Here is a 21,111-nt window from a genome sequence, read left to right on the forward strand (position 1 = left end):
GTAAAGGCATATCTGAAAGTTATAAAAAGCCTAGGCCTTCGATGCGTTTTGTAGCCTTACAGACAAATATTTGTTTGTTTATTCATAATTAATTAAGTTCAATACAATCTACTTCCTTTAATTCCAATTCGACTTCCTGTTTGGCACAACCAATTCAGTTTAGATTTATACCCGTTCATTAAAAGAAGGCCAATGATAAATTAAATTCAGAATCTTTCATTTAAGATGTAATCGTTCGCTCATTTTCCTCTGAAACAAACAAATTGACATCATTTAGGCTGCACTGGCTATTGGATAACCTTGACCAACCGTTTTAACAAATGAACAATTGGTTTGGCTCTGTTATGGTATTTAACGTCAACTTTGGACAACTTTAGACAACTCCCAGCAAATGGAATCTATTTCAGCCCTGCATTTTTGTCTGAATATCTTGTTTCAGTTGAAGATACGTCATTTTATGAAGAACATAACACTGCTTTTAAGATTTAGTTATGAAAAATGCATACTTATTGACCTCTGAGATAGATGTTGGGGGACATGTCTCTTTCAGTTTCCACGGTGTTTACAACCCTGGAGTCGAATGAGATATGCTCTCTCTGTTGTTAAAAGTATACAAAAGTTTGTCAAAAGCACAGTGGTGCATCATAATCAGGGATAAATGGATGATTGGAGGAGTATAATTGTCAAAAATACAGATCACTGATATATAAATAACAAATGAATACTGCAGATTGGTGGTGAGTCCTTAAATTAACTCTTATAACAACGAACAAATATAAAACATGAAGTATATTTACAGACCAACATTACCCCCCGAATGCAGACGGGTCCTGGCGAACAGTTCAGCCCAGTGCCAGTCCTTATTTTTACAGACACGCTTCCGAAGCCAAAGGCCAAAATTTGCTTGGTTGCGAAGATCTTTGTTTTAAATACCTTTGATTGAGGCTTTGATGTCATCAGTCCAAGCGATCACGAAGAATCAGAAGGAACAGCAAGCAGTGGAGAAGAATGTAAGAGCAACAGTAAAGGAAAAGTGAGTCGACCGTGTTGTCATCCAGCTCCAACTTGTAGTTCTTACTAGTTCATCCTCTCTGCATTTGGATGGACCAGAGGTCCATATAAACGCACTCCTCCTTTTCATGATTTTTATCGGTGCTGTACCAATGACGACTGTACTGTTCTATACATGTCAGTCCTCATAAACATGAATATGTGATTATAAATAAGTGCTGGAGTGAATTATGAGTACATTCAAGCAATTTAGACTCAAGTGGGTTTGATATGAGGATGAAATCGTGGGGTGAACCTCAGTCTATTGGCCGAATCATCATACGGACTGATTTGAGCGAGTAGAACCCGCCTCCATACTCTGCCCAGAAGATCCCATCCTGGAACTTGCTGCGATACACACCACCGGAGTACCACACGCCATTCAGATTCGTTTGACCACACGCGTTGTACCACCAGCCACCTTTATGGAAATGAGCGCAGTTTCCTAGGATAGAAGATGGGGAAGAGAATGCAATGAGTTGGAATGACAGAACACTTTAGAAGCTACTGATCGTGCTGGAACCAATTCGATTATGCATTCGATTATACCCCTTTTGATTTACTTTCACTTAGTGGAACAACCCAGTATTTGTCATGCTTTTACCATCAGTGTGAGTACTACCAAATTATATTTATCACTGAAAGTATGTAATAATCAGTAACAAATTTCACTTCCAGATTGTAAACACATAGTTTGAACATCAGTCAACCCTTATCAACTGAATTCAAGGGCAGTTTTTGCGGACCGTTTACATCTGGTAAAACAAAGTGAAGTTGGAATTGATTGTTTTAGTGCACTGAAAAAATGTTGCATAACACTCACATGGTAAAGGTGGTCTTTTGTAACTCTTTGAAAGAACAAATTCAACCACATGCAGCAAGTGTCTACACTATGAAAACAATCCAGTCCAATTAGCTGGAAGTGGACAAGCTTAATACACTTTAGACCCCATTTACACCTGTATTTAATGCTGCCCATTTTTAATGGAATGATGAAAAGGCATCTTAATACCATGGGCCAGTTGCATGAACTATGTTAAGACTACATCTTAAGAACTATTCTGACCAACTAGCAATTAGCCAAGGGGGGAATATGTCTTATTATTTGGAGATTCAGATTAGACTTATCCAAATTTTTATGTTACAGATTTAAAGTTCTGACTAGTCTTAAAGAAAAGATGACTTGTAAGACTAGTCTAAGCCTTTTATGCAAGGTTTAAACCGGACCTCTGAAACAAACCAAGCATAACCAGCAATCAAATCTATAGTGACATTAATAGCTTTGGAGCTATCAGGGTTATGTGACTTCCAGAATTGAATTGCAAATGCTTTTAAATCCCAGTTCAATTACTGAGTTTGATTTGGAAGCAAACAGAATGCAGAATTTCAGTTTGAATTTAAGCAAGTGTAAGTTCCAACTCATGAATTGAAAAGAAGCAAATTCTTACATTTCTTACATCCCATTCTACCCAACCAACCCTTGTATCTATGGACAGTTTTCTTTATTTTTTTACTGTCCTGTTTTAACTGGCTTTTAGCATCTAACCTGTAAAGGCATCTTTATCCCGGTCAAGCGTTGTGAAGGGTTTTCCATTGTGGCTTGTGAGGGAGTCTCCTGCATTGCCCTGGTAGCTGCCCAGTCTCAGTCTGAAGGCCTCACTCTCAGACTCCAGATGGAAGCTGCTGTACTCTGCATACACCTTCTTTCCAACCCAGTCCTCCAGCTCCACCAGCAATTTGTAGTCCCCCTGCTTGGCTAGATTATAAATGTTCTCCAAGCCCAGCCAGTGCTCTCCATCTATGTTCCCAAAGCCTTTCTGTGTGGGAGAAGGAGGGAGGGAATGAGAGAAACCGTAATAGAGACAGAGTATGTGACCGAGAAGATGGATCTTTTCTTTTATGGAAATAGTTAATCTAAGTCTTAAGCGTGTTTACTGGATTTATGTGTGCTTCCCCAATTTCATTTGTGTCATTGAGGAAGTTTTGAGGTGTATTTTTGTAGTAGACTTCAACTCTGGAGTTACAATTCACTCATCTGGCACTCTGACAATCTGTGAAGTTACACTCCCAGGACGGACCTTGAGAGTTACTTTATAAAGGCATAACTGGATATTTCTACTGATTTCAGCAGTATAAAGGGGGAAATGTTCGTTTTCGGTCCATTGCTCTTGGGAAAAAAATGATTGAATTATGTGCTTTGTTTCTACAAGCCTCTTATATATCAAAGCTATACTTATTTGGTTCCCCGTGCTATAGGTGAAATGTCTTTTTCATGTTTTTTTATTGATTTTTTTCATAATATCTTTGTATTTTGTAGTATAGTGGTGTACAGTAGTAAGAGCATGAAAAACTATAACTTATTGACTTATGATCTATTTCCATGCACCAATATTGGTGAAAGGAGAAGGATTCCCTAAAGGATGCCCTTCTGTTTGTCCTCAAAGTCTGTGGTGTTACTGGAGAAACCACTGACCTACAGTAAGATGCAGCCTTACTGGGAATCTCATCACACATTCCCATCTATTATACTAATTCACTTACATTCCCAAAGGATGGATGTGGGGCAGTTATGTAAAAGCAGACACTGTGGCTGTCTTCCCTGTTTCTGTGTCAGGAAAGAGAGGACTTCACTGCTAAATAATTTTTTTAGTTTTGCATGCCTGCCAGTCTGCAGCATGCTCTGGGCCTTTACCTTATAGTTCTCCCAGTTCCTGAAGAAGTTGACAGAGCCATCTTTCCTTCGCTGAAAAACGGTCCAGCCTCCGTTGTCTAATTTATGTTCACACCAGGCCTGAATCAGTCTATCACCGCCCTCTGCCTTCAACAGATACATCCCACTGGTGCTGTGTCCCGCCTGCCGCACCTGGAAACAGTCTCTGAATGGGCCTGAGGGAGACGGGGAGAAAAGAAAAACTGGGTTTCTCATTTCAGTATATTATATCTGGACCAATGCAGAGACATTGACAATGACAGTTCGTATTCACAGCGTGACTGTGTCTGACTAGGACATAAATTAGGTTCTCTTGTACATTTGCGTCATTTTATGCAGATGTGAGTTGTAATATTATGTTTGTGTTGTGTTTACTGAGTATCTGATTAAAATTATGCAGCTCTTCTGCATTTTCTTAATTGATGATGAACAAGATCTCCAAGCACTATAGATTTGACTGAAAGATAAATCCTTGTGCCGACTCCCTCTTCCTTTGGTTATTTTCCGCTCATTTTTCTTTTTCCTCTTTACTTTGAGCTTAAGCTAAAATCATTATCAGTCATATAGGGGTGAGCCAGAGGAAGAAAGAGAAAGAGAGATTCCCTTCTGCCAAAGGCTCTTTTTGGGCAGTATCTTTGGTGTGTTGAATAAGAGGAGTTTTCCTGTGTTGAGAGAAAGTCCTTCAGTAGTTCTAGCTGTGCTGAAACAGCTGCATTAACCAGCCAGGTCCCAGTGTGGCCCTGACCGCCTATCTATGAATGACAGCCATTGAGCTCATACAGACAGGCATTGTGCTGGGCTGCTTCGAGCAGCAGTCCTCTGCAAAGTCTGGGAGTAGGCGTTTACTCTGCTTTAATCCAGGAGGACCCTCAAACAGGAATTATACATCTTCATCTGCCAAACTGTAGTACTGTACAACCCCAGAGGTATAAGAGTGTTTTGCTTTGGTCAGCTGTGGTTGTAATTCCTCATGTACTGGGTGAAGAAGGGTACTCTGAGCTGTCATTAGTGGTCAGTCGAGAGAGAATCTGACCCTATTGAGTTTCCTTGGCTGCATGAGAGGCTAGACTCTGGAGCCATTTGCTTCAGGAGCTGAGAGATTTTATCATATTTTAAGTCATGGGTTGATACTGGAGATCTGCTGCGTAAGCAGTGGGGATTGTTTCTTATGAAGTGTGGGTATGTGATAGAGAAGGGGAATTGGAGAAAGCTACCAATGGAAGTTGTGTTTGGAGAGGTTGGTGGTTGTGATATTTATACACATTCTCAAGACTTTATCACTAAAGGCTGTAGTCCAAAACCACCATATTTGGCCTGCCAAGTGTGAGGTTTTACAAAGTGCAAGTGCTACTCCTGACAAAGTCAAAATTGGAAAATTGTTGTTTTCCATTGTGTTTATGGAGCTTGAGATGAGTCCGATTTTATTGTTTTCTCTTAACGGAACACTCCACTTGTAAATAAATAAAAAATAGGCTAATTTTCAAACTCCCTTAGAATTGAACAGTTGAGTTTTACCGTTTTTTAATCCATTCAGCCGATCTCCATGTCTGGCAGTAGCACTTTTAGCTTAGCATAGCATAGATCATTGAATCTGAAGCCCCTTTCACGCTGCCATTCCGGCAAATACAGGGGTAAAGTGTTCCTGCAATTGTTCCCTGGTCGCTAGATTTTGCACTTTCACACTGCCAGTGATGACCCTGGATACAGTATTGTTCAAAATAATAGCAGTACAATGTGACTAACCAGAATAATCAAGGTTTTTCGTATATTTTTTTTATTGCTACGTGGCAAACAAGTTACCAGTAGGTTCAGTAGATTCTCAGAAAACAAATGAGACCCAGCATTCATGATATGCACGCTCTTAAGGCTGTGCAATTGGGCAATTAGTTGAATTAGTTGAAAGGGGTGTGTTCAAAAAAATAGCAGTGTGGCATTCAATCACTGAGGTCATCAATTTTGTGAAGAAACAGGTGTGAATCAGGTGGCCCCTATTTAAGGATGAAGCCAACACTTGTTGAACATGCATTTGAAAGCTGAGGAAAATGGGTCGTTCAAGACATTGTTCAGAAGAACAGCGTACTTTGATTAAAAAGTTGATTAGAGAGGGGAAAACCTATAAAGAGGTGCAAAAAATGATAGGCTGTTCAGCTAAAATGATCTCCAATGCCTTAAAATGGAGAGCAAAACAAGAGAGACGTGGAAGAACACGGAAGACAACCATCAAAATGGATAGAAGAATAACCAGAATGACAAAGGCTCAGCCAATGATCACCTCCAGGATGATCAAAGACAGTCTGGAGTTACCTGTAAGTACTGTGACAGTTAGAAGACGTCTGTGTGAAGCTAATCTATTTTCAAGAATCCCCCGCAAAGTCCCTCTGTTAAAAAAAGGCATGTGCAGAAGAGGTTACAATTTGCCAAAGAACACATCAACTGGCCTAAAGAGAAATGGAGGAACATTTTGTGGACTGATGAGAGTAAAATTGTTCTTTTTGGGTCCAAGGGCCACAGGCAGTTTGTGAGACAACCCCCAAACTCTGAATTCAAGCCACAGTACACAGTGAAGACAGTGAAGCATGGAGGTGCAAGCATCATGATATGGGCATGTTTCTCCTACTATGGTGTTGGGCCTATTTATCGCATACCAGGGATCATGGATCAGTTTGCATATGTTAAAATACTTGAAGAGGTCATGTTGCCCTATGCTGAAGAGGACATGCCCTTGAAATGGTTGTTTCAACAAGACAATGACCCAAAACACACTAGTAAACGGGCAAAGTCTTGGTTCCAAACCAACAAAATTAATGTTATGGAGTGGCCAGCCCAATCTCCAGACCTTAATCCAATTGAGAACTTGTGGGGTGATATCAAAAATGCTGTTTCTGAAGTAAAACCAAGAAATGTGAATGAATTGTGGAATGTTGTTAAAGAATCATGGAGTGGAATAACAGCTGAGAGGTGCCACAAGTTGGTTGACTCCATGCCACACAGATGTCAAGCAGTTTTAAAAAACTGTGGTCATACAACTAAATATTAGTTTAGTGATTCACAGGATTGCTAAATCCCAGAAAAAAAAAAAATGTTTGTACAAAATAGTTTTGAGTTTGTACAGTCAAAGGTAGACACTGCTATTTTTTTGAACACACCCCTTTCAACTAATTGCCCAATTGCACAGCCTTAAGAGCGTGCATATCATGAATGCTGGGTCTTGTTTGTTTTCTGACAATCTACTGAACCTACTGGTAACTTGTTTGCCACGTAGCAATAAAAAATATACTAAAAACCTTGATTATTCTGGTTAGTCACATTGTACTGCTATTATTTTGAACAATACTGTATGTGCATGCTTTCACACACAACCTGTAAAGATCCCGTAACAACACGTGACATCAGCACGTGACGTGTAATGTACGAGTCGACAACATTATGCTCGTTATACTTTCACTGAAGCAAGCAAACGATCTCGGCGTCAGCGCGGAAAGTGATGAACTAACTGATCTCAGCTTCATTAAAGTTTGCACATGTGTTTTCGTCGCAAACGTTGATCTTCCTTCAAAACAGCCGGTAAAATAGTCGGGCGATAACGCGCGTCATCAATTCGACACGTAAATATATCTGGCTTCGAACCCCGCAATGTTCCCCGACCCGGGTTCAATTCGGTAATCAATCCCGGGACGTGGTTGCTTTCACACAGAAGGCGACCCGGCAATGTTCCGGAAATATTGCGGGTCCGACGTGCAGTGTGAAAGGGGCTTGATTAGACTCTCAAAAATGCTATTTAAAACTTGACTCTTCTGTAGGTCAGAAAATGAAAAGTTGCAATTTGACCGATATGGCTAGGAACTATTCTCTCATTCCTGCGTAATAATCAATGAACTTTACTGACGTACCATGGGTGCAGCAAGCGGGATGAACAAACGTATACAAACCTGGATTTCTAAATGAATAAAATTGAATAGTAACAAAATCTACTTAATATGCAGTGCTCAGTGCTGTATAATAGAAGTACAGTATTTTCTTTCGTAAGTGTATGCCATTAAGCTAAACATAAAGTGCTGTCACAATGCTGCACCTGGTGTGCCTTATTTTCTTTGTACACTTTGAACTCTCAGAATGAACTTTTCATATGTCCTCTTACAGTATGCTTCTCGTTCAATGTCTTTTAGTAGTCACAGATAATTGCATAATTATTGTGCTTAGTGGGATGCATTTGCACTGAGAACAGAAAATAGTCACGCCCCTTAAAAATAATCACATTTCAGTTCCCATGAATGCATGCACAGTTTTTGTTTTCATTCAGCTGTATTTACTTTGTCTTCATTTCAGGCTTGGTAAGGAACAAAATGTGATCATTTTAAGCGGTGTGATTATTTTCTATACCCACTGTATGTGCTTGCTTATATGGACAAGTAAATTCCTTCTCTGTCTGTCTTAGGTCTAAGGATTTTATTGTCTAACATAACAACTGCTTGCTCCATTTTTCTAGAGAATTTTTTGCCAGAACACATTATGATGGAAACTGCTTTCAAGTTTAGATTTATTGAAAGGGGCAGCTTCACTATCCTGCATGTGTGTGTGAAAGAAGGAAAAGGAATTTGCTGATTAAGTGCTTGATGGGGGTATCTTGTAGATTGTATTGCATATTCTTGTTCTTATGTGTCATGACACTCCTTACTGGACAGATACATGCATTAATGGAAAAGACATTCAGGAGCCCGGTTCAAGCTTATACTAACAGTTCATCAATCTCTCTGTTCTCTGACCCTATTTAATCTACTTCAGATTTTTCCGGGAGGATTGTGTGGGTGCATGTGTGCACTCAGGAATCCATGAGCTCATATTTTGTTTTCATGGGCTGCGAGAGAGGATTCTGCAGGAGCGGAATGGAGGATTCTGAGATTTGTCTCAATAACTTTTGGCATTACAACACTGTGCAGTATGTTCTTGGCTGTGTGTTCATGCCCCATAACAGATTGCTATTTAACAATCTATGAGGTATTATGTCACCGAGATGTGAAAAAAGAGAAGGACTTTGTCAGCATTTTGGAAACCTCATTGAGAACGTGAAGTGGGATCTGAACATGAGCTGTCAAATTTGCGCCCTCCACATAATTAACTTCTCTATACATATTGGAGCATTTACAGAAACTGCTGGGTTGTTACCACAACATTTTGTCTTGCATGGTAGCCTAGAGACATACCACATCTTCCCTGAAGGCCTGACATTACTCTCTTAAGTCTCTTAATCCATAGAAACTGTCAATTAATCCATCAAAATGTGTCATTTCTGTGATAAAATTGTGAAAACCAACACAAAAACTAGATAGGTCTACACTTGTCATGTTCTTCTAGAATTCATTTGTCATGCCCACCACCTTGTCCCTTGTTACTTACCATCAGATGTAAGGGTGCCCTGTGGCAGTGGTGGGATTCCCAGTGGGTCAGGTGTTGGGGCATCCATTCGTGATCCTCTAGGAAAGGCTCTGTTGTTGTTGTCTCTCTGAATCTCATTGGTGAAGCGATTGTTGTTCGCGGGAATGCTCTCTGGCACCACCTGCACCAGCGGTGGAACTGCAGGAAGATCTTGACGTCCATATCCACGAAGGCAACGATCCTCCAGGGCGGCAATAAGCACAGATTGGTTGTTAACTGTGCCAGCAAGGCCTGCAAAACGTAGCTCCAGCTCTTTGTAACGGGAGGCCAGTCGCAGCATCTCTGTGGTGACGTTCAGCACACGGTTCTCCAGTTGCGCCAGTTCTAGTGAGTTGTCCCTCTTGCGGATAATTTCATGAAGCAACTGCATGTAGAGCTGTGTCACTCGAGAATTCATGTTACGAGACTCTTTGCGCAGAAGCTTCATCTCATTTACCAAGTTCCCGTCTACGTCCGTCACTAGTTGCAGCATCTCAATCTCCCGCCGCTGCTTGGATAGGACCTCCCGAACGTCAGCAATGTCCATACGTGTCACCCGGTCTTTGTCTGGCTCGGGCCCGGTGGCAGAGGCACAGATCGGACCTGTGATCCTCTGCTGGGGCACCAGGAAAGTGTAGGAGCACTTCTTGGAGTCATCGGCAGGTGCTCGTCGTGGTCGAGATTGCATGAGTGCATTTCCTGAGTGGCTCTTGCCGAACAAACAAACGCAGAGGCAGAGCATGATGCCCATACACAATGTTACGTCTCTCATGGTTGCTTCTGTTATCACCTCACCTACTTTTAGTTGGTTATACTTCTCTTCTTCCACCTCCACGAAGTGGAAAATCCAATGCTTCACCTATAAAGATAAAGAAAACCAACTGTCAATCAGCAGTCATGTACATCATCAGCTTACCTTTAAAAGATTAATTATGTTTGTCTTATGCAAGCTACAGTAACCATTATCCATTAGTTTTACTTTTCTAGACTCCACCTTGACGGTGATTTAATATCTTTAAACTTTGTCTCAGAAGGGCCATTTAGAAGTCAACCAGAGCCACAGAATTAATTAACCTCAAGAATTTCCAGTTTACTAAGGGGCCATGAAAAAGAATGCTTTCTTTTGCCAAGCATGTTCTAGTATGGACTCCACAGCAGACCTTTACCCAGTAGGGTACATTGGACGAGTGTAGTGTTTTTTTCTTCTTCTTGTTTCTTGTTCTTGTTTCCATCAATGCTTTAATGGAATGCTGTCATGAAAAGTATGTGTATTAGCAGTTCTACATGGTGTACAACCTTTACACCTTCTGTTCTCACAGACAACCTGCTGTGCTATTCTGTCTCGTCTCAGACACCTAAATCAAACACACATTGGATGCTTACATCCTTCACTTAACACATGCCTAAATCCAGATGCTTCACATCTTCCGTCAGTTCATCTCTCCTCTTATGTCAATACCATGGCATTTTATACAGAAACCCATCTTTAGCATGGACTATAACCATTCTCCCACCACCACCACCACCACTTACCACCCCAGGGTTCAGGGGATCAAATTCCTATGTGCTCGAACATCCTGCTGTGTAGCTCACTCTACAGGGTTCAGTATTTAACAATCTCCCACTCTGAGTGCCCCAGCATGTCTTCAGTATTTGTCTTAGCAGAACTCTCTGGGAGCTGCGTTAGGCTTCTCTGATCCCAGTATCACCTTTCCCTCCATGCTGAGCTCTGCTTTTCATCAACACCTAGATGTGCTCTCTCAGGTCCCCCTCCCTGTTTATACAGACATATTTTTTAGTCCGCAATTCTGCCATCTTTGCTGTGAGACCAGAGGTGTTTGCAGACCCAGTACAGTTCTACATACACCACACAGTGAATAACAAAGGTGAAACTGTCTCTTTGCTTGAGCTCCATTGGAACAACACATTGCCTGTATAAGTAAAATATTGTTAAATATATATTTTTTTTAATTCTTCAAATGAACCAGTTTGCTAAAATCATACACATGTCAGTGGTTTAGCATGCTATGCCCAAACTTGTTTAACTTAGCCAGATCAGTAGCCTCTATGAAGTTTTTATTCCGCTCTCCTCCAGTTTCTTTATATTATAACTCTATATTTCTTAGCTTGAAGGTCCTACTGTCTGATTCTGTCCGGATGTAGTCGGTAAAGCTAAATTAAAGCTGAATTAATCAAACATAGTGGAGCAATTTGACACTGCAGGCTACAGACTTTGAGAAGCAAGCTGAAGAGATTAGAAAGTGAGAAGAGTGTAAGACAAGGTTTTAAGGAAAAACTGGGCTATGGTGCAAAAAGTGGGTCGCATACGTAATCGTCCTTCTGGCTGGTCTGCCAAACAAGACACCTGGCCTTGAACCTGACTTCATGGGAAAATAAGATCTTGTGCAGTCCAGGAACCTGCTGATTCATCTCCATTTGTGTCTGTCTCTATTTTCATCACTTTCTCCGACTCTCTCTTTCAGGGACCTGACTTACTCAACCTAATTATCTTTAACAATCAACAGACACTAAGTTAACTGGATTCCCTCCTGTCATTTTTCACAATCACACAGGAAAAACCATTCAAAATATTTTGGCTTGTGCATACTAATGGGCAGCTAACATATCCAGAACAGATGTGGGAATGTCGGCCCAAGCCAACAAAGAACGGCTCAGGACGTAGTGGTTCGGAATGCTATAACCTGAGGGATTGAGAAGAAAACTCTTGACTTTTAATTTGCTTATTTTCCCTCCCTTCAGCCATAAAATGGACTGCTGCGTTTGTCTCCATTACACAGTCTCTCAACCCTTCACCATCACTAATGAATAGTAATAGACAGCTAAGGTATGCATTTGCTCATGGCTACACGAAAGATGGAAATGTGCACCTCACTATATAAATAATTTAATCTAACACTTTTGTTTCTCAATTCATGAATAACAAACTCTGCTCTTCTTTAACATAACATTTTTGTGGCCCAGAATCTCATTTAGTAGTTTTCAGTTCCTGTAGCTCAACTGCACTACCAATGCCAAGGTCATGGGTTCGATTCCCAGAAAAAAAAAACATGATCTGTGTGTATTTTGAGGTGTATACTTAAATAATACTTTGGATAAAATGAGAGTCTGCCAAATGAATAAATGTAAATATTAAGATTTTGTCAGCTGCAACACTTTTCAGTATCATTGGTTTGCTTCTCCTCTGTCAAAATTAAACCAAGGTCTCCCACTCTTGACTGGCACATGCACTGGATTTGTTAGTAGCTGGGACAATCACCTAGCAAGCTTAGGTTAATGTTATTAGTTATGCAATGTGGCTTTTGTCAACTTTGCTCTTGAGTTGGATCTGTTTTAGTACCACCACTGCTCAATGGTGATCTAAGTGGCTCTCTATGCTATCCCCACCCATCTGAGTCATACATCTCCACACTCTATACTATCATCTTACAGTTCCCATGATTAATTTGATCATCTTTAGATTTGATGTGCTGTATGGACAGCTGTGACCCTCTACTGTTCCAGCCAATTGGCTCTTCATGTGTTGTTAGTAGCCATAATTTAAAAAGCTTACAGAACAGACTGTTCTGATACCCTTGGGTTCCTCGGGTGTTTTCACGAAGTCCGTATCACTGTCATGATGTCACTGCACACGAACAATTAATCTGCGTTCTTGTTTTCTTTGGGTTTGACTCAGCTAACATCAGTCATGGTGGCTGTCAGAGACTAAATCCCAGTGGTTCCTCTGCATTAGGCAGAATTACAAAATTTGTTTAGCGAACTTGTTCTTGCGTTTAAAGATGCAAGGCACAGAAGTTATCAGTGGAAAGATTTTGGGATGCGTTTAAAAAGTCAAATTTATATTAGGTACATCAAGACCAGCTCAGTAGGGCTGTTTGGGTCCTACGGTGCCACAGGTTGCTACTACAGTTAACTGTTGCTACGTTCAGACAAGCAGGCGTGTATGCAACGAAGAGAGCGGAAAGCAGCTCGCAGACAGATTAAACTTTAAGTGAGTGGAAAAAAATGGCATTCTCAAACATTATGAAAGTTGACGGGTCCATGAAGAGTCTTAAAGGGATAATCAAACCCAAAATGAAAATCTTGTCATTAATCACTCACCCCCATGTCGTTCCATGTCGCTGTTTTTGTTCAAATCAAAGTGTAAATACACGTAGAAAATGTATTCTTACAGTATGTCACGGCTGACACAAAATAGTGTACGCAGTTTCCATTCAACAGATATTCTCCAAAATGGCACTATAGTAATGCAGAAAGACACAGAGGAGACAAATTATAAATATTGAATAAAGTCGTTATTTTTGTTTTCTTTGTATACAAAGAGTATCTTCTCCGCTTCATAATGTTACAGTTGAACCACTGATGGTATATGGACTATTCTGAAGATGTCTTTCATACTTTTCTGGACCTGGATTGTCACAAGCCTCCCGGTTTTCATCCAGAAAAATTGAAATTGTGTTCCAAAGACGAATTAAGCTTTTATGAGTTTGGAACGGCATGGGAGTAAGTGATTTATGACCAAATTTTCATTTTGGGGTGGAGTAACCCTTTAAATGGTACAAGACAGTTTTATGTTTTCAGAATTGACGAGAATTGCAATATGGCTTAATGTGACCGATAAACTTCAAAAGACTATCATTGAATAAATATGAGCGCTTGAACGCTTCAAAGTCAGGTGCTGCGCTGTTTTGTGTACTGCCGTTACCAGGGAAACCGCTATATTGCAGAGAATGAATGTGCATTTTTAATAAGCTAGTCTACTGTTGTTTGTTCAAAACAATACGAAAATCAACACATGCAGAGTTGTAAATGTGAACAAGTGAATAAAAAGAACGCATTATAATCAAAATGTTTAAAAAGGTAGTAAAATATATTTATATGTAATGTAATTAATATAACTGATAATAATTGTACAAATATAATAATTGATACTTTTGACTTTTTTTTTTTTTTTTTTTTTGTGAAAACCTGTATCTGTTAATTACGCTTTTTACAGTCTTTTAAGCATCTCAAACCATCAGTGCCTACTTTAAGACTGTTAAAAGAGGTAACAAACTTTTAAATGTACATTTCCACTCAAAAGACGACATGCAAACGTTAAAGTTGACCTTTTAAAAGTACACTGCCAATCAAGTTTGAAAAAAATTCAGTTTTTAAATGTTTTCCAAAGCCTCTAATGCTCACCAAGGCTGCGTTTGTTTGATGTGAAATTCAGTAAAACAGTAATATTATATTATAACTTTATTATACAATTTAAAATAAAAATGTTTTAATGTTTTAAAATGTAATTATTCATGTGATTATTGATGGTGCTAACTGTAATTTATATTTCACAATATGATTTTTTACTTTATTTGTCATTTAAATAAAGCAGCCTTGGAGAGCCAAAGAGAAAACAACAACTTTTGACCACCAATGTACATCTCTCCACTACATTCAGTTCCATTGCACTCTTATGCCTTTAGACCAAAAATAATGTACTGTGTAAACAACCCTATAGAATATTATAATGAAAACTGCTGTGCAGACAAAACTCAGTTAAACAAGGTCCCTAGGTTCATTTTTTTTAGTTCCATCAAAGAAATCAGCTTTTCCTCAGCCCTGTTTTTGTCTTCTTGGTTATCCATCTTGAAAATAGAAGGGTATTTGCCTGCACACATTTGTTTTAGTAATAAAGTCTCACTTATTCCATATTTTTACAGTGCGCTGCCAAAATCTTTTATTCCTCCAGAGTATTATTGTGAAGCTTGACTTCGAGAGAGGGATTACTACTGAGTTTTGTGTATACTTGTGTCTTGGAAGCCAGCTTTGCCAATTATCTCTCACCCTCTCCTTTTATTGCTCCTTCTTTAGAAGTTATACGTGATCACTATCTCCTCTAATGTACCCAATGTCTTCACAGTAAGTGTATTTTGTAGTTCCAGCATGTAAACCTGAAGAGTCCAGCATGGCCCCTTCTTGTCTGGCCTTTTTAACAACACACCATAGGGCTGATGCTGACATTAGCATCTCTTCTGATGTATTTATGGCTTTTGCTTTATAAAAACCTTCTGAATATGGGTGTAGATCATGAAAAAACTCTTTAAGAGCCAAACTAACCCTGGTCAATTCATCTAATCATCCAGACAGTCAATTAAAGTTGTATGTGGATAATTGTACAATGGAATACGCTGCTCTCTGGCTGGCCTGCTTTGTGCAGTGTACTTCGGTGGGCCACCAGGTGTGTTTTTTCTTTTCTCTTTGCCAGGGTTGGATCTGAACTCAAGTCATTAGCTCACTAGCGCCCAGCTCTTCATTTCAGCCTGTGTTGTCTGCCATGACATTATTGTGACTTCCTCTGAAGTGAGTAAAAGAGTTTGAGCTCTGGTTTTTGTGGGATTTATGCCCAAGTGTTTTTTTAAGGATTTGGTCAGCTATTTCATGTCAAATTTGATTAGGCAGTTGAGCGCTATTTAAATGGTTAACTAGAAACCAGTGGGTAATATAAAGTGTTTGTTAAAGGTGTTTGCACTCTTGTTGAGAGAGCTTTAATATGAGGCCATAAAGTCCTATGTTTTTCTTGCAGAGTTTATGAGTCAGAAAGCTGAGTGTGAGATTGAGCAGTTTTCTGAGAGACAATGTTATTGCTGGAAAGTTTAGACAAGGATATGAAGCGTCTAAAAACGCTGTTCTCCACGGGGATTAACAAGAGGCCAGGGAAGTCTTAGATCGAGAAATAAATTAACCAAATAAATCCCAAGACAAACGGATTGGTTTTTAAATACAGCACGTTGTGACTGATTTGATCAATATCTCACGTTCCAGGGCTACTTCCTGTTTATGTCCTGATGAATGAGGATGATGCAAGACAGCCAATTTTAAGTTTAGATGCTTGGTCGCCAAACTATGAAAGAAATGAGATCTGAGCTAGTCAACCCAACAATTAGCTCCAATAAATGTAAAGAGATGAGTATTTGGTTCCATAATTCAACAAGATGTCACATTTAAACACTGCTATGACATTGGCCGAATAGTGGTCCTATTATTCCCATCAGCCATTGCTGCAGTTTTACTACATACTGTACATTTACAGAAACCCATCTGTTATTTGATATATATGAAGTGAACAGACACCAGTGATGTGTGACAGAGGGGCAAATGAGGGGCCGTACTGAATTTGTTAGGAGGCAGAACAGCTGGAATCAGAAGCTGAAGAGAATTCTCGTTCTGCTGTTGTTCCTGAAATTTCTACTATTGGAACAACATGAGAGCATGATGAATACACAAACACGCAGCGTTCTGCACAATAAATGCATCACACGGGCTCCGGTTTTCAGCATGGTAGTAATTTATAGTGTCGCTCAACATTTTGAGATCAGAAAACCAGGATGCATCAACATTGCTCAATCAACAAGTGCTAACAAAATTAGAACAATGGGAACAGAGCATAAGACCAAGGTAGGAGGAATAAGAGGTCAAAGGAGATTGGAAAACATTCCCAACATTGCATTTTGTAACTCCATCCTTCCTTCCCAAGAGCACAAAGGGAAATTAATGATGGCAGAATGGAGACCAATAGGGCATGATGTAATGAATTTATGAAGTGAGATCTATGGGCATATGGGAACTTGAATTGATTTTGGAGCCCACAGCTAAAGAACCAAGAAAGCAGGAAAAAGTTTGAGAGAATGCAGTTTTTGACTGAACGTGGTTTGGACGCCTTTGGCCGCGTCCTCATCACCACCCACAAGCCTTTTTTAGAGCCTCTCAGAAGCTTCTTTCCTCTCAAAACTTGCAGAAAGAATGGGAACACGCACGCCATGCAGCTGAGCAGAACTTTTTCTCCAGTTTGCTTGGATAAAGCTAAATCTGCCATGAGGGATGAAGACACTGACAAAGCCACTAGAAAGTCAATCACTCAAAGTGAGGGATGGTGATTTGAGGTGACATGAGCATCAGAGACAACTTGCAATGGAACGAATTTGAGTCCGTGATGGATACGAACGTTCACATAAAGAAAGGGGAGAAGCCTAGTTTAAAACAGTTTGCTTTAAAAAAATGTTCATACCGTTTACAAGAAAATTGTACTTTTGAAGACTAAAATGTCATGTTGTGTAACAGCCAAAATAAAAGTAACAACAGAGTTTCCCGAAAACATTAATCTATGTAATTTAACACGTAATAAAAAAAATACATAAAAACAAACAATAATTTTAAAGTAAGTTCAAAGTAATTTCAGTCGCACCACATGACAATTTACTATCCTGTACTAGCCAAAAGGTCAAATGGTTTAATATTTTAAGACTTAATTACCTTTTTTTTGCATGTTTGTTGCACCACTTGACTTTTATCCAAATGCATTTGAATTTTGATGGACCCTTAGTTGGACACAGCAATCAGGTTGGAACATCTACTAGCAAACAAATCTGCTGCATCTCTGTGCGTGCAAGTAATCCTTCATATTACCAAAGAAACAGTGGCAGATGCTAGAAAACCATTACCTGTGCCAGCCTGAAGAGAGAACTACTGCAGCTGAACAGATTAATGGGTGCCTTTTCCTGCAAAGCTTTACGGGAAAGCAAATTAAAAAATTCACGTGATTCCCAAATCTCTAACTCTCTCTCTCTCTCTCTCTCTCTCTTTCTCTCTCTCTCTCTCTTTTAGATTGGAATTTTTACTGGGCTCTATTTTAGTGAATGAGTCAATAAGACCGAATCAGTTGCAGATGAACTTGTAGGACAGTCTGGGCTTAGATATCAAGAGAACATAATTTTTGGAAAACTTTTCTGATTTTGGCTGCTAAAATAACAGACAACAGAAAAAGAAGGAAGCCTTAAATCCTGAAACTGTGTGTGTGTGTCTGCAAAATGCCAGAAGTCATCTTCACATGTTTCTAATTACCTTAGTGGCACAGATGAGAGCAAACAATGCTTGTATTCTTCTGTTTGAACCTGTTGATAGGAAGACGATAACCAGAGCACCTTCAAAAAGAGAATTTGCTGTTTGATGTTTTTAAATGAATGATCTAACAGCCACAAATATGTATCTGTATGTGTTTATTGAAACTCACGACACACAAGCATCACAGATGAAATTCATCACTAGTGGCCACAGGAATTGACCGTTGCATGTGAACAATGCCAGCCTTGGGTCCTTATTTACTCAGAATCACATTAGACTGTCACACGTTTCATATAATTTCCAACATCAGAAATGTCCCTAGTTGTTCCTCATACAGGGTTTCGTTTTTGTTTTTCCAAATGAATAGGCAGGTATTAATGCATCGAGTGTCTTTGAGTGTGAAAGAGAAAAAGAGTAAGAGTCGTACAGGAAATTGAAGATGTTTCACATGTGCTTCAGGTGAATCATACGCCAACACTTCAGCACGGAATGTTCTCTGGAGAATAATGAGATGGAAATTCATCCAGGAGCAGCTTCCTTTTCTATTATCAGATTTTAGTGAGCCGTATGACTCTCCGAGAAAACATAGGCTTTTCTAACGTTTCACATTTCATCCATTTGGCTTTGTTTCGCTATTATGGTAATCTGCATAAGTCTACGACACATAATGTAGGTTAAAAACATGTCCTCTGTGAACACCCCCTTACATAGTAGTGTTAATCGTGTTTGTGGACATTTATTGGGAAAACATTTGGTTTTGTTCAACTTGCATCTACTGGTGCTGTTCCTTGTGCGTCTGACGGCAGCAGGGCACCATGGGTAATGGTGCTAAAATACACACTAGGTTTGATTAGCCTTCTGTCAAACCAGTGTGAGTATGTAAAAGTTTCTACATGAGGACGTGGTTAGTGTAAAACGACCTTCTGTCTTGGTAGGTCTGTTTCCTTTAAAAAAATTTTTTATGAATAGAGTCCATTATCATTACCTACAGAGCGGTACATAGACACTCAGTGGACCAAATTCCCAAGAGCTTCAGCCAGAGGAACCGTGAGGAGCACCAGACTACAAAGAAAAATCAACGCTACAATAGAATCTACAAACCACAGTCCTCAAAATAAGACCGAATCCACAAAATACAGCCTTCATAGAACTAGAAAACCCACAGGACACGACCTTCAGAGAGGCCGACACTGTTTTAGATCGCACAGTGGAAATCTCTGTGAGAGTTTCGAGCTCAGAACGTAACCAAGCAAACACACACACCCATTCGGATGCATTTTGCCCCCTACTGCATGACCTTGAAGTGGACCAGAAAACACCCATCTCTTTTTTTTCTGAAAAGCAAACAAACAGAATAAGAGGCAATATTCTGGTTAAATCACTGCCTTTGATGTCTGTCCTGTGGCTTTGCATTGGATTGTGAAGAAAGAATGAAGTAATCCAATGCAAATCTCAGAATGACCCTTGACCTGACCACTTGGCCGACCCGTACTCTGGCTGAGCGCATGGGCAGTAGCTGGAGAATTAGTTCAGAAAAACAAAAATAGAGCAGTGAATGTACAGGTAGAGGCTTGTGCCAAACAAAGATGTAGAAGAACTTCCAGCTGCTGACAGATTGAGGGGTGACGAGTGAAATATAAGATAAATTATATGAAGAACGAACACAACAAGAGAGTGAAGAACCTGCAACTTTTACCCTGGTGTCTTCTGACCTTAGTATTCTGTTAAGATCCTTGTGCTCCACTTGTTCTTGGTGTCTTCCGTGATTCCTTATTCTCCCAGTGGCTCCCTAAAAGTCCTTAAAGCTGCACACATCTCCTGTATCCCTCTTGTATTAAGGCCTCCTCCTGTGGTTTCGGATCCCCAGTGTCCAGGACCCTGCTCAGCCCAGTAGCGAGCTCCTGTCCAAGGGTTCACGGGGTCTGGGGCAGTAGCATGGCTCTGAAAGCCTTCAGCTGCTTTCTGGAGACTGAGGAACTCTCGGACAGCAACTCTAGTTTTTCACGAAGGATGGGGGAAGGGAGGGTTGGATGGAGGGGGATTGGGACCTGATTTTTTTCTCTCTCTCTTTTCCTTTTCTCCTTCTGTTTTATGGAAGGAAGGGCCTAACCCCTCCTCTGATGTAACGGGTGCTGAAATAGAGACAGAATAACAACCCCGTCTACAATTTCATCTCCCATCAAAGGAGGAGGAGGGGACAGCAAACGGGGGGAGAGGGATCTCTCTGAACTCAGGGAGAATAGGCTTGCGATCTATGTGGAGACGGAGAGGACTGTTTTCGCTTGGAGCACAGTAGCACGCGACTCGGTTCCTTCCTGTGGTCTGCACTCGCTAAACACACATGCTTTCAGCAGTCCTGAGAGGGCGCCACAAATTGAATAGATAATGATCTTCCCACGTTGGTCTCTGTTGTTTGTTTAAAATAGAAGGAAACTGAGGATCATTTGGACAAAGTGTGGGGCACGTCTGACCCGTGACACCAGAATCTCCTTCCCCTGTTTTCTTGTATAAATTCATAGCTGAAGTGCTGTTTGGGTGCCGTCACAAATGTTTGTTTGTTTGGCTCTCATCTGATCTTCAGAAAGCTTGATGTCCTTATAGGGATAGTTTGCTTAAAATTGAAAATTCACTTAACCATGTTGTTTCAAACTTGTATGACCGACTGACTTCTGTGCGAGTCCAATTGAAATATTTTGAAGAATGTCTCTGTTTTTAGTCCACACAGTGTGTTTGGATTGTTTGTTTGGGTGAACTGTACCTTTAAGGACTGCAAGGTTTCTTGTGGGTTTGTTTTCCACAGCTAAAGGAATATGGGACGAGCCACTGCACTGAAATAAATGTTAAAATAGAGCAGGTTTTGATTGTACAACCACAAAATGTAAACGCATTATATTTGTTTACATGAGACTAGTGCGATAAAATCACTTTCTAACCTTGTCTATGTAACATTATATACAGGCCTTTAATTCCTGTCAAGAGCATGTAATGGCAGCCAAACCCAGCCAACAGGCAATTATTCCAGAAAGAGACTGTTTATATAA

At 40.1% G+C, this 21,111-nt stretch overlaps 2 protein-coding genes across 12 annotated transcripts in view; one reads left to right on the plus strand and one right to left on the minus strand.

The window, feature by feature from the left end:
* LOC113063040 (angiopoietin-related protein 1-like) overlaps nucleotides 1–20,145 on the minus strand; it is a 20,633-nt gene extending 488 nt beyond the window's left edge. Inside the window, exons 1-5 of one of the 2 annotated variants that reach the window (XM_026233181.1) lie at nucleotides 19,783–20,145; nucleotides 9,155–10,031; nucleotides 3,743–3,936; nucleotides 2,597–2,867; nucleotides 1–1,495 (exon numbers count right to left, since the gene is read on the minus strand). The exon at nucleotides 1–1,495 is cut by the window's left edge and continues 488 nt beyond it. In XM_026233181.1, the coding sequence (XP_026088966.1) occupies nucleotides 1,308–1,495; nucleotides 2,597–2,867; nucleotides 3,743–3,936; nucleotides 9,155–9,944 (1,443 nt within the window). In that variant the 5' untranslated portion in view covers nucleotides 9,945–10,031; nucleotides 19,783–20,145 and the 3' untranslated portion in view covers nucleotides 1–1,307. Of the gene's footprint in view, nucleotides 1,496–2,596; nucleotides 2,868–3,742; nucleotides 3,937–9,154; nucleotides 10,032–19,766 lie in introns of both variants that reach the window. The other variant, XM_026233182.1, reaches the window with a different exon arrangement.
* LOC113063038 (ras-specific guanine nucleotide-releasing factor RalGPS2-like) overlaps nucleotides 1–21,111 on the plus strand; it is a 90,297-nt gene that overhangs the window by 53,088 nt on the left and 16,098 nt on the right. The window lies entirely within an intron of this gene.

This window comes from Carassius auratus, chromosome 45, assembly GCF_003368295.1.
Source record: "Carassius auratus strain Wakin chromosome 45, ASM336829v1, whole genome shotgun sequence".
Taxonomy (NCBI): Eukaryota; Metazoa; Chordata; class Actinopteri; order Cypriniformes; family Cyprinidae; genus Carassius; species Carassius auratus.